Here is a 13,940-nt window from a genome sequence, read left to right on the forward strand (position 1 = left end):
AACACCCCGCACGAATATCTTGTTCAATTTACTGGTAGATCTAATTTAGAGATATTGCTAAAGATCTCATTGCCGAAGTCGTAGAAGATCGGATTAGTTCACAAGTCGCACACTCGCACGGATCCCCTTTCTATAGAACAAAGTATTCCACTTGTGCGAGTTATCTACACAGGCTCATTAATCAGTTAGATGCACGCTCAAATTTGAAGCCACTTGTGAATTGATTTCTAAGCGATCTATGCAGACGGATGATTGAACCACAGGGATTCAGAGAGCAAAATTTGATTTCCAGCTGGTATTGTTGATACTCATCCATGAGCTGCAACTTCTTCCTCCGAATCTGTCTCTGCTCCTGATATTAGGGAGGCAGACTGAATCTTCCCAGCATACTCAAGCCGCATTAGGATCACACCCCTGGAGCAATCAGTTGAAGCCAAACTCAAAACCAAATTACAGTTGCAAGGAAAAATTCACTGAATCTATTACTACAATCAAACCAACCTTGCGTAACGAGACTGTATTGAGATATCACGAACCTTGATCCTGTTTACTGTACCACTTTGGCTGACCAGCACAAATTGCTCATCACTTTCTCCATCTTCTGTTAAAATATACAACGACAAAGTAACAGATTGAGAAGGCGATTAGAGTCTGAAAGGAGATATTTATTGATCTAATGCAGGGATGGCATGGAATAACTTCAGTTGGAGTACCTGACAATGAAAACCCGACTACAAACACTGCAGCCAAGCGGTCTTCAGATGAAAACTGCAATCAGACCAATAAATGGTTTTAAAAGATTTAGAGCTAGGACAAAAACTAGAATAAAGAGTATATTCAGAGCTAAAAGATTGCCTACCTTATAACCTATCAAGCCAACTCTATTCAGAGCTGAGGTGCGAAAGCGACTTAATGGGACCCTCTTTCCATAGCCACTCTCAGACACAAACAACAACCAAGGACCTTTCAAGCCTTTATCTCTGCCATAAAGCAAACAGTCAGATGGTGTTCCCATGTATCTCACTCGTATATACATGTAGTCCATAGGCTAACTTCCATTTTAAAAAAGGATTCTGCAAACTATTAAATTACTTGAAGAAAAATTCCATCTTTTCTTTGGCCCCAGGAAGCAAGAAAGCTAAACAGTAAGGAGGATAGAGCACCAATGTGAAAAACATCCGGCATACCAAATAAAGCTGAGAAAGTTGCTAGGTGTGCTTCAAAATTTCAGCATTTGCCATAACTAGAAAGATAAGTAGCAACCAGTAATCAAGTATTACTTGCTCTGCGGAGCATCTGAAACAATCTCCAAATTCTTCCGCATGGATGATGGAATTATATCCATACAAGCCATCTTATCTCCTTCTTTTAGTCTCATTGCAACTGATCCCCGAGTATTCCTTCCCAGTGTGCGTATCTATGAAAAGACAGTTGGCAAAATAAGGCGGCTATACTTTTTTGTTAAGCTTTGATCAGCCGATTTTTCATCATTTCACTCAGAATATTCCAGGAAAGAATATCTTACAATATCACAAGAACTTAAGATGACCATTCCATTCTGTGAAGCCATTGCGACGAGATCGTCATTCGTGCAAAGACGTACCCATTTTAGCTCATCACCAGGAACCTACAAGTTAATTCATCTAACCAGTAAAGATGATATTTCAACTCAGAATTTATATCAATCTAAAAAGAGTTAAATAAGGCGCACAAACCAGTTGAATTGCTATGATTCCAGTTGATCTGATGGATGAGAAAGAATTTAAGGACACTTTCTTTATGTAACCACTGACAGTAAGCATCAGTAGAAACTGATCTTCAGGAAACTCTTTCACAGGAACAATCGACGTTATCCTCTCACCATCAGACAAAGATAACATCTGTCTCAAGCAAGAATAAGAATTGCTAAATGAAAACCATTAATAGGAATCACCAGACAAACAACAAAAAGAACAACGTGAACCACAATATGGGAACGAGTAAGGATTATACCTGGACCAATGGTGTGCCAGCAGCATTCCTTGTACATTCAGGAATTTTGTATGCACGCGCAGAATAAACTATTCCCTTGTCACTGCAAATGTCACGCGAGATGAGATCTGGGATAATTTTTTCACCTTTATTTAGGACCAAAAGCATGATCTGGGCAGTGGAGCAGTACTAGTTCATTCAAAGAAATTAATCTTTTGATTCTGGTGAAACAACTTCTCATCAATTGTGTTTTTAGTAGAACATGTCCAAGAGTATATGCATGTGAGAGAGAGAGAGAGAGAGAGGGACCTGAAATAAAGCACATGATCATGTGCATGACAAACTATGAAGTCGGACATAGCATCATTTACTCTCAATTTCCCAACAGATTTCCCAATTGTCCCACGATTCTGGAGGTTGAAGGTGTTGGGTTTCATCCGCTTCAGATAACCTTTTTCACTCAGAGCCTGAAAATATTAGCAGTCACTTTTAAACTGGGAAAAGGAAGAAGAAAAAGGAAGGGAAAATTACAAAATACAAAAAAAAAAAAAGGAGCACCAAGGGCAGCATACCAACAGCATTTCCTCATTCGGAATGACGTCAATATCTTCAACTTGACCACCGTCAGTTTCCTCCAATATTGAGCGACGTGGACTGGAGAACTTGTTCTTCAATTCAATTGCTTCTTGCTCAATTAGCTAAGAGATAAATTGTAGAATAACAAAGGATGAAAAATCGGTAAAAGTCTGAATTCAACATGCAAGTATTAAAGACAATAGTACTATAGAATTTACCTGCAAGATGTTCTCCCGGGTTGATAATAGTTGCTCTATCTTCAAAATTTGTTCCATCAGGGATTTGCTTTCATCAACAAACTTCTTTCTCTGGAGAGTAAATGAAAATATTTTTAGCTCAAATAAATAGTGAAAGGATAACGATAGAAGGAAGTATTGCATTTATTTATTTATTTATTTATTTCCGCATACCTCAAGAAGAGTGAGTCTTCTAAGGCTTATGTCTAATATAGCCTCAGCTTGTTTTTCTGACAAATTAAATTCTGCCAAAGAAACATGCACAACAATGAGAAACATCCCTACGGGAAGCACAGAGAATTTCCAGGTAGCTATTCAGGACAGTGTCCAACAATAATGATTATTATAAGATTCTATATTGGAGACATTGGATTTAGTGAAATAACAAGCAATACAGCAGAGCTATTTAACCAAGCAAAGATAAGACATGGTCGAAAATTTGGATAAGGAGAAAGTCCGATCATAAGAAAAACTTGCCACTGACAAGACCAGCTGATGCATGTGCATTGCTTGAAGCCTGTCTTATTATACGGATTACTCCATCAAGATTATCAAGCCCAATCACAATACCCTACATAAACATAGAATATGCATCAATACGACAAATTCAACGTCTTTTGCAGAATAAGTTCCGCGTAAGTTGACGCATCTCAAACGGAGAGGTCGTATAGGTTTCTTAACTGAGAGAAGAATCAGCAATGGTGTGCTCACAAAAGGTGATACCTGAGGACTTAAAATAGACAGCAATTACAAATGAGTGGGAAAGCGTATTGTACCTCCACAATATGCCTTCTATCTTGCGCTTGAGAAAGCTTGAATCTGGCACGCCTCTCAACAACTGTGCATCTAAAGTCCAAGAATGCCTACAATAAGATTCTCTATAAGCAATTTAAGCATTCTGGAAACCTATTTACAAATGATACAAGCATCGCAACAATAGGTCACGCAATAGAATGTTGAATAAAACAATTAAAAGAAAATTCAGAAAATGGAGTCATGTTTTCTTCCAAGAGCTGCACGTGTGACCATAAATCACCTAAATAGAAACCTATTCTCAACCTAGTAACAAATAATCAACATGAATCCTTCAAATTAATTCCATTTCCACTATATCTTTTTAGAAACCAGCATACCCAGTTATCTGGCCAATAAGTTCCAGCTAAGCCAATGGCTTTTGAATCGTTCAAGGAAGAAAACAGCAAAGATAAGATATAGCTGAATGGACTCCCATGAACTGGATGCAGAAGCAATGAGAAATTCATGAAGGAAACCTGAAATGAAGAAAAGCCAGGAACAAACATATAAGATATTACCTGAAGCAGTTCCTTCAAACCCATCTGCTTCGGCTGTCCATTCAGAATGCTGTGGAGACACTTATGGAGTCAACATAAGTGCAATAGAATCGAAGGGATGCAGATATGCCAATATCCCGTACCTAAACTGTTGTAAAAGGAAAACTTCATGAACTTTTGTTTAGAGTATCATAGAACTCACCCGACCATGTTGCAGCTGAAACTAGATTGAAGAGCCGTAAGCCGATAAAGATTATTCAAAACAATCAAAGGTTCAGAGCCCCGTTTAAGCTGAAAAAAACAAATGAATGCTCCATTAGCTCATCTCATACTGACCTAATATTAAAAATCTTGCTTGGAAATGGGATTTTACTGAGAAGAAAGAAAAGGCCAGGAATTCAAAGTTTATACCTCAATGACAATCCTCATTCCCGAGCGGTCACTCTCATCACGAATGTCACTGATTCCCTCTAAGCTCTGTTCAGACAAAATAAATATATGAATCTTTTGTACGGTACAAACAACAGCAGAGTTCATTTAGGAAAGTCAGGTGAAACTTGGCACAGAACTAAATAATCATTTAACAAAGTCAAGTGAAAGTTGGCAAAGAACTCAATTTTTTAGTACCAATTGCCAGATGCTAGTGGAACAGACCGACCTCAAGCACTAAAAACAACATCAGATAGAATATTCTGTCCGATAGAGAAGCTCCTCAGCTGGATTATAAATATAACTTCTCAACTCCACCATTGAGAATGAAGCATAACCAGCACCGAACATGACATGAATTGACATCATAATGCTTTTGAAATGATGGTACCTTGTTTTCTACAAGTTCTGCAATCTTTTCCACCAGAGATGCTTTGTTTGTTTGATAAGGGATCTGTTGCAAGGAAAGCCAGTTGGAAAGAATATCTTATCTTTGTCGTGGTAAAAATAACAATGTACCTTTCATGCATATATATAGAACAAAAGAAGAGTTACCTCTTTTATGATAATTGCAGTTCGCTTGCTCTTAGAGTCTAGCAACTCAATATCAGTTTTCCCCCTGACAACTATCCGCCCTCTCCCAGTTCGATACGCCTCCAATATGCTTTATAAATTAAATAGAGATCAGTGAGCATATTGTATATATTAGTTCAGGAAACTTTACATATTCACACAAATTTAGAATGACATCCAAGCAAGTCAAAATTGTTTAAAGGCTGTGAATATCTAGGGTCTGTTTGGAAACAGAATTTTGTTCAGTTCAACTCAACTCCAAACTTTTTAAATTTTCAAAATGACCAAAATGTTTTCAAAATTTTCACTTTTGCCCCACCCTTTCTCCCTCCTCCCCGACGTCACTGTTCATCATCTTCCTCCCTCCTCCACCTCGCCTATCTTCGAGCCCACCCTCTCCTCATTCCCTATCCTCATCAAGACCACTCTCCCTTCCGCCAAGGACGTCACCATCTTTGTTCTTCTTCTTCCCCCTGCATTGTTCATGGAGGAGGATGATTTGCGCGAGGTTCGTGAGAAGATAGCGATGATCTGCAGATTTGCAACTCTTTCACCAGTCGCTCCAAGAAGACAAGGAGATCTACTCCTCTCCGCCAGTTCCATCCGATTATCTCGTCCGAGGTTCCATGGAGTCTGGCTTCCATTGGAAATAGTGAACTTGGCCTCTTCAGATTATGAAGTCAAAATCGGAAACCCTCGGATAGATCTTTAGATTATGAAGTGGAAATCTGAAGTGGAAATCGGAAACCCTAGAATCGATTGATGAGATTTGGGGCTCGGGGATCGGCATGAAGGAAGAGAGAGAGAGAGAGAGAGAGAGAGAGAGGACAGGGTGGAGGGGGGAGGAAGATGATGAACAGTGACTTCGCGGAGGAGGAAGAAGGGATGGGGCAAAAGTGAAAAATTTGAAAATATTTTGGTCATTTTGAAATTTTAAAAAGTTTGGAATTGAGTTGAACTGAGCAAAATTCTGTTTCCAAACATAACCCTAATTTTCTGCATGCAGGGTGTACAATAATTTTGTATATGTATGAGAGAGAGAATGGATGCTAAGTGACATTTATAAGGCAACTCCTTTCCAAGTACCCTAGCATAAGATGTACTAGCATTAAAAACTCGCGCTTCGCAGCGAATTTATGTTCATCACTATAATTATTTATGTTTGACTAAAATATTCAAAAACTTGTTGATTTGATTAGCCAATAAATTATATGATTGAATAAATAACTAATAAATAAAGATTTTAATTTAAAAATTAAGAAATTATACGTTTGTAGAATCATATATAAGAAAATTATTATTTCCTTTTTTTTGGCAAAAAAATAATGTCAAAGTAATAGTTTTTACCTGCATTGATTGTATATTAAAATTTTATAATGAGAAAGTGAAGTGAAAATCATCTTTAGATCCTAATATTTGACTATATTACTATTTTGCAGTCTAAAACCTTTTTTAGAGCTGAACATTATTCTCATCTTGTCTTGTTTATTCACTTGCAGTCCTCCGTCAATTTTCCCGGCAAAATTTATTTTTTCCTTTCTGTAAATAAAATTTTAACTTTTAAGAAATAAAAAGCGGAAAAACCACATTAGTTCGATAAATGAAAAGTGCAGACAAATCAAGTAGACTTAATTTCTAGGTCTTTTTAGTTCATCGACAATCGATAATTCTTTAATTAAATATAAGAGTATATGGGTAATTAAAGCTTCCCAGATAATTAAATTTTACCAGTCAGCATCCACCTGTGATTTCAACTATAGTTTCTCCTACCAAGGTAGGTCCTTTTTGCATGTAGAAAGATAACTTTTCTTTGAAACTAGTCCATTAAATTTTTCCAAAGAGTACATGATTCCAAACTTAATATGAAAATAAAAGTAAAAAGGAAAAGGAAAAGTGAATTATAGGAAGAAATTTCGTAAGGATGCAAAATAGTAAGAACTAATTAAAAAAAAAAGGTAATTCTTCTTTTTGTAGCACCTATAGGGTTTATGATTCCAAACTTAATATGAAAATAAAAGTAAAAAGGAAAGTGAATTATAGGAAGAAATTTCGTAAGGGTGCAAAATAGTAAGAACTAATTAAAAAAAAAGGTAATTCTTCTTTTTGTAGTACCTATAGGGTTTACATATTAGTACTTGATCAATATTAACCTATAGGAGCTACTTTCATAAAACAAATAATATTTATAGTGCTCATAACTTTTATATAAAATATATTAAAAATTTAGGTTGAGTGAATATATTGATGCCTCACTCTTGAGAGTGAGTTTTATTTGCTACTCCTCTCTCGTAGAGCTTGTTGTAACTCTACTTTAGCTTAAATACAAGATGATATAGACTGGCCAAGTACTTTTCAGAATCAGGACATATCAATAGGTAAAATCGTGTCTACAAAAGCATAATGACGAAAATAATAATTTAGCAAAAAGCAGAAGAGCAAAATTTCAGTATCGATTAAAGGCTCCACCAATGAATAAATGGAAAAATCTAAAAGGATCATTTGACATACAACTTGAAATAGGGCTTCAGAAAAATGCTATAATATTATCATTTTCTCGATATTTACTGCTGAAGTTCAAGGAAAATTATGCCTAATAATTTATGTGCTGAGCTCCCTAACAAGAGCAAAGCAAGCCATTATTATGAAATTTACCCCATGTTTCCCATGATTAATCCTCCAGTTGGAAAGTCTGGTCCAGGCATGTATTCCAACAGTTCTTGCAACTACCAAAAAGCAAAATGCACGTAAACGGTAAAATTATCAATTAGAAGCATGGATCTTAAATATAATGTAGAACAAGTAGCACATAGCAGAGAAGAAGACGTGCAAAAATATTATTTCTTGATTCAAAAATTTAAATACACGCATTGAATTGGAAGCATCCAATACAGAAGCTAGATGTCAACGTGCTTTTTTTTATATAAAAGAAGATTTTTCTAAAACCGCCCATTGACCAGATAATGTCATCGCTTTAGCAAAGATTACCCAAGGGCACCAAAAGAATGATTTCCACTGAAGACCAAGATACATAAAGATGTACAAATTCTCAAGAAAAGTCTTAAATCACAAACCCAATCATAACAGGATTGGAAAACGGTCTCCGGGGAAAGATAGCACATTCGTCTCAACCAATTAAGGAAACGAGTATATGAATCAGAATACTTACTGTGGCTTCTGGATTATGAATCAACGCACAAAGCACATCTACCAATTCTCCAAGATTATGCGGAGGAATGTTTGTAGCCATACCAACCTATTGTCAGACTAATAAGTGATCAAGAAATGGAAGAAAAAAACAGTGGCAAATAGAAAAAGATATCAAGATGAAATTTGTTCTTTTCTCTTTTCAGGAAAGTAAACTCATAATAGATTGATCCGCATATCATATTACTAGAAAAGACAGAATATCACCGCAATCCCAGAAGAACCATTCAACAACAAAGTGGGAAGCCGAGCTGGTAGAAGTGATGGCTCCATTTGCGAGTTATCAAAATTTGGAACAAAATCAACCTGCAACAGGTGAACACATCACTGATCAGTGACAAATTAATATTTTCTTAAATACATTTTTATAAGGAGGCGATTGGAGACAAGTACATATAAGACAAATGACTCACTGTCTTTTGATCAATGTCAGCCAGTAACACAGCTTCAGTAAGTGCCTGCAAAAGCAAAGTTGCTTTAATCAACTGAGAATCCAATTAACGAAAATATGCAGAGTATATATCAAAAGGAGGAAGGACCTCCAATCTGCATTCAGTATATCGCATGGCTGCTGGAGGATCAGCATCAACCGAACCGAAGTTTCCATGTCCTTGAATAAGTGGACATCGCAAGGAGAAACCCTAGGATAAAGGAACATATCAGGATAAGACGGGGGATTCGAATTAACTATAATAACGAGCACACATACAAAGAAAGATAAGGAAGAGTCTTAAATGCCCGGAATCAATAAACTATTCTTCATTAATAATTCATACAAATCAAAAATTACCTGTGCCATTCGAACTAAAGAATCATAAACAGCAGTGTCTCCATGCGGGTGGAATTTCCCAAGAACCTTCAAGAAAAACACAATTTGGCAAAGAATTAACATTTATTAAGAAGTAGTTCATGACTAAACATGACTGCGGTGAATGTATTGATTGGCTGAAATAGAAGAGATATCTCTTCAAACAAATATTTCACCTCTCCAACAACTCGAGCACACTTTTTGAATGGCTTTCGGGATGAAAGGCCCAGTTCATGCATTGCAAATCTGCAGCAAATACATTCCAAGATCTACATTAGGGGGTCGCAAGTTGCAAATTTGAAGGTAACAAGCTCTCATGCTGCAGTAGAGCAAACTAGTTCGACGATCCTGTCAGCCTGCTTCATTCCATTAATTCCAACTACCAATAGTCTCATCGACCCTTGGCAACCTAAGAAGCTAAAAGCAGTGCACGCATGTCAAACCTCGTCAACCCTTACTGACTTCGAGCGTCAGAATATATACAAAGTTAAAGGTTGGGGGGGGGGGGGGGGGGGGGGGGGGGGGGGGGGGGGGGGAAATCAAACATGCACTTGTTAATGTCTTCCAATTCGTGTTCTTCCATTTTTCCAGCAACCAAGTAGCAATTGTCGAAACAAAAGGAATCAGAACAGAACAAAGGACGCACAGTATTCGTCGGTGCACGGGCTTTAAACCATCCCTAACGTCGGGCAGAGCACGGCCGAGCAACACTGACATTGCATATGCCATGTAAGCATCAGTAGCCTCCTTATGAAGCTCAGCGGGCATAATCCTTTCCCCATTATTCCCGTCCTTATCCTTGACGACGACGCTTCCATTTCCGCCCTGTTCTGCCTTGATGGGCCCCTCTCTGCGTCTCGCTCTGAGGACCCGGGAGGAAGGGACAGAGTAGAAACGGAGCTCGGAGAGGCGCCAGGAGAACCGGACCGGGCAGAGGGGAGCGGTGAAGCGGGAGCGGAGGAGGAGGGAAGAGAAGCGAAGAGTGGAAGTGAAGGCCATTGGAGGAGCTGGGGAAGCTTGAAGCAGAGGAGAGGAGCTCATGTAGTCATGTGGGAGTGAGGAGTAACACTGGCGCCACTGAAGGAGGAGGGAAGAGATTGACTTGGAGAGGAAGGGAGGGAAATCCGGGTTTTGGTCTCTGTCTAAAACCCTAGACTAGGAAGAGACGTTTTCTTTGGAGGTGTCTCTCTTGAATCTCTTCTCGCGCGCGCCACCGTGGTCGGGTCTTGCTGATAACGCCCGCTGACGGAGCGGCGCACGCGTCAGGCACGTGACCATATCAAAACTAGCACCCTGAACCTTTTTTTTCATTATCAATTTGCACCCTATTCTTTTGGTTTTTTTTTGTGAGCTTTTCTATTTTGCCTCTACTCTCATGATAAAAATTGATGATTCTTAATTATACAAAGTGTTGTTTTTTAATCTTGAGAATGGATTAGCTTGTAATCCTAGCCCACATGATAGCGTGATAATTTAAAGTATTACATGAATTCCGATTTAATGTGTCGGTTATGACAATGAGATAAAAGGAATTCCTCCCGAGACTTTTTTTTATTGTGGCATCAGGAGTATTATTATTTGGTACTCGAAGGTGCAACTTGGCAGCACTGAATCTTTACTGGATAGGGTGCAAAGCAAAACTGAGGCAAATGAAAAAACTCACCTCAGTGGCAAAGATAGCTGCATAAAAAGCTGCGGGGAGTATAGTGGAATACACGAACAACTTCAGGGTGCGAAAATGAATTTTTCCAAAATAAATGTCCGTTTATTTCAAAAGATAATCACGAGTACATATCCCATTCTCCGCCCGCCTCCTTAAACCTTCGATCGGCGCCGCCAGCCATAGCTTTCAGCCGTCGGTCAGAAAGCTTCACTGCAGGAGGAGGAGGAGGAAGAGGGAAGATAAAAGAAGCTGGTCTTCTGATCACTTCACCGCCATAGCTATTAGCAGCTGAAGATGTTTCGGTTCAAGTTCTTTATGGAGTCGCTGCAATTCTCTCTGTCAATGTCCCTCAGATCCCTCTCGACGTCCGTGTCCCGACCTCCGAAAACACTTACGGCGGAGTACCTCATCAGCTCCCATGGCTTCCCCCAGGAGGCAGCGCTCACGCTCGCAAACATCGTCGCCGAGCGTGGGAGATCCGGCGCAAGGTTCGACTCCGTCATCACACTCTTCAAAAATTACGGCTTTACCCCCGCTTCCATGGCCAGCATCTTCATCTCCTACCCCAACGTGCTCTCGGCCAAGGCTCACGGGAACATTAAGCCGAAGCTCGACTTCCTCTCTAAGAGCGGGTTATCTGGCGATACCTTAGTTCATGTCATCTGCAACGACCCCTTCATCCTCATGAGAAGCCTCGAGGGCCACCTTGCCCCCTGCATGAACTCCCTCATCAAATTCTTCGGCAGCAGGGAGGACCTTGTGTCGCTGTTCCTGAATAAGCGTGGATCTTGGGCTCTCCGTAACTATTCAGAAGCTATGGAGCTCAACATCAACACTTTGCGGGCCTTCGGGGTGTCCAATTCGGGCATCGCCAAGCTGATTACTCTTCGGGTTAGGGCGCTGTCCAGAACTCCGAGCGAGTTCAGGGCGATTCTCGATAAAATCAAGCAAATGGGGCTCGACCCTTCTTCCATGATGTTTATCTATGGGGTCTGCAGCTGTGCAGGGATGAAAGATGAGAAATGGGATGCCAAAGTGAATGTCTTTTACAAATATGGGTTCTCCGAAGCTCAATTCAGAGCCCTGTTTGTGAAGCAGCCCGGGATTATGAATTCATCCATGAAGAGGCTCGAGAAGATGTTAAATTATTTGATGAACGACCTTGGGTGGACCGTCGACTATATTACTAGCTATCCTATTGTCCTGATGTCGAGCTTGGAAAAGAAGATTATGCCTAGGGTACAGGTTTTTATGTTTTTGCTTTCGGAGGGTCTCGTCAAGCAAACGGCTGTAGGTCGCGCGGCTGTAATATCCGAAGCCGAGTTTTACAAGTTCTTTTTGGTGCCTCACGGGGAGAAGCTTCCCCAGATTCTGGAAATGTACAAAAGCAAGAAAGTTCTCTCATCCTAGCACGGCCACTCCAAAGTTAAGGTGATACTCTTATCTCTTATCTCTTTCTAGTTGCAACAAGCTGCTCTTGCTTAGAAGATTTGGCAGTTTTGTGCACTGCACGGTTTATGTTTGCTATAGATGTAGGTAGCGTCATGGAAATGAAACAAGTTAAGCTCAATTGGGCATGAAAATTGGAAGGAAATTGTCTTAGTAGTTAAAGCATATTGAAGGGTGATGCGTATTTGAAGGTGCTAATATTGAAGAGTTTGTATCTGCAAAATGAATTTTGGCTTGTACCCCACAATATCAAATGTCATAAGTCATTTCTTGGTAAATCATGTTCATTTTAGATGCATATAGGTTGTTTGTAGAGAATGATCATGTACAGGAATGAGGTAAAGATAGGGAGAAATTCGAAAGCTGGGGTATCATCATTGTGAAAACTTCCCAGACCAGCTACAGGTTTATAATTTGAAGGAAAGAATGTTTGAGCAAAATAACTCATACAAAGTCAAAAGGTGGGCTCCATTTATACCACTCTTTTTCAAAATCAAAATCTGATTTTAAAATCCTACTTTGAAGCCAGGCGCAGCATAATGAGACAATATTCTTATAATTACTTGATTCTGGCTAACTTGGACAAGGGGTCCACTGTTTTCATCATTGACTATCCTCAGATGTGAATAGCCGCACTGCATACTTGCAACTGCCACTTTAAGAATGTTATCTTTTCTCATTCTGCCTGCCTTGTTCTTCACATTTTTGCTTGCCATTCTCATGTTCGTTATGGAGAATCCTTCTTCTCACATGAGGAAAACAAAAAGTGGGAATGTCTATTGCTTTAGATAATTGGAAATAGTTCATTGACTTCTTCTGCCAGAATTCTACTTCCTTCATCTTGACCCTTTCTTGTTTGCCTGAGGACCATATCGTATTCTTTGATAGTTTGATATATCGATTAGCTTGGCGAAATTAGGATTAAACTTAAAGAAGCTAAAAAAAGGACAATTTTGAACATAGAGAGGGTCGGGATGGTTGATTCATTTGTACACTTGTCCTGCGCAATTGTCTCCCAAGCCTAAACTGTCTGAGCTTTTCATCAGCCCCAAATTGTGAACAATTTTTAACTTTAGGATATGCAAACTGCGATCTATATAAACCTGAATCAACTTTATATCAGAGAATATTCCATGAAGATGTCTGGCCCAAAGCCCGTCACTTCTTTGAAGAGTAATACTTGTACTCATCTGCTTCTGCTCCATCTTTTCATGGTAGGAACCAAGAATCAAAGTGGGAGAAGGAGAGCTCCTGTAAGAAAACATTTTGATCAATCGCTTAATCCCCTGTTGAAGCCTAGAAATGATTTTCTGTTGACGAAGAGAGGCCATCCTTTCTATTCTTCATGAAAGTGCACGCAATCTTTATCTCGGGTTCAGTGGCGTGCGGGCTTATTGTTACTTCCGCTATTGGAAATGGGATCCCCGGATGTCGATCTCTGCAATAGTGAGACAAGCAAAAAGGGCTGAACTGAAAATTTCAACTGGGATTCATCAATTGGTGAAGGGGGTGGCTGCAGCAATTCCTGGGTTGAAATACTTAATTCTATTTCGAGAACATCCTCTGCAGTTGTAGCGGTTGATCTTTCTGTCCAATGAATTGTGATGCCGATCTGTCTGTCAACACTACTACTCTTTATGTGCATCTTGTACCTATGAACATGTGTATATGGCTATTTGCTGGGTGAGCGACAATTGACATCTTCAATGACATTATTTTGGCTTTGCTTCACGTTTTCA

The 13,940-nt window shown here is 39.3% G+C and overlaps 2 protein-coding genes across 3 annotated transcripts; one reads left to right on the plus strand and one right to left on the minus strand.

Moving 5' to 3' along the window:
- Nucleotides 1–19: 19 nt before the first annotated feature.
- On the minus strand, nt 20–10,301 carry LOC116189187 (DNA gyrase subunit A, chloroplastic/mitochondrial). 2 transcript variants are annotated; one of them, XM_031518741.1, is made up of 27 exons: nt 9,736–10,301; nt 9,266–9,335; nt 9,072–9,137; nt 8,821–8,922; nt 8,695–8,739; nt 8,489–8,587; nt 8,244–8,330; nt 7,730–7,800; nt 5,060–5,168; nt 4,896–4,958; nt 4,487–4,552; nt 4,278–4,366; nt 4,097–4,145; nt 3,560–3,646; nt 3,261–3,354; nt 2,958–3,028; nt 2,766–2,855; nt 2,544–2,669; nt 2,281–2,438; nt 1,993–2,074; nt 1,716–1,880; nt 1,526–1,627; nt 1,281–1,417; nt 860–980; nt 714–768; nt 537–601; nt 20–414 (listed from the first exon to the last, which is right to left on the minus strand). In XM_031518741.1, exons 1-27 carry the CDS (start codon nt 10,128–10,130, stop codon nt 391–393), a joined length of 2,688 nt encoding a protein of 895 aa, XP_031374601.1. In that variant the 5' UTR covers nt 10,131–10,301; the 3' UTR covers nt 20–390. The 2 variants fall into 2 exon arrangements, with proteins under 2 accessions (XP_031374601.1, XP_031374600.1); XM_031518740.1 differs by having other exon boundaries at nt 502–601; nt 9,736–10,300.
- Nucleotides 10,302–10,878: 577 nt separating this feature from the next.
- On the plus strand, nt 10,879–13,940 carry LOC116187176. Its single transcript, XM_031515789.1, has 2 exons — nt 10,879–12,183; nt 13,420–13,940. Exon 1 carries the CDS (start codon nt 11,047–11,049, stop codon nt 12,160–12,162), a length of 1,116 nt encoding a protein of 371 aa, XP_031371649.1. The 5' UTR covers nt 10,879–11,046; the 3' UTR covers nt 12,163–12,183; nt 13,420–13,940.

This window comes from Punica granatum, chromosome 8 (genome assembly GCF_007655135.1).
Source record: "Punica granatum isolate Tunisia-2019 chromosome 8, ASM765513v2, whole genome shotgun sequence".
NCBI lineage: Eukaryota > Viridiplantae > Streptophyta > Magnoliopsida > Myrtales > Lythraceae > Punica > Punica granatum.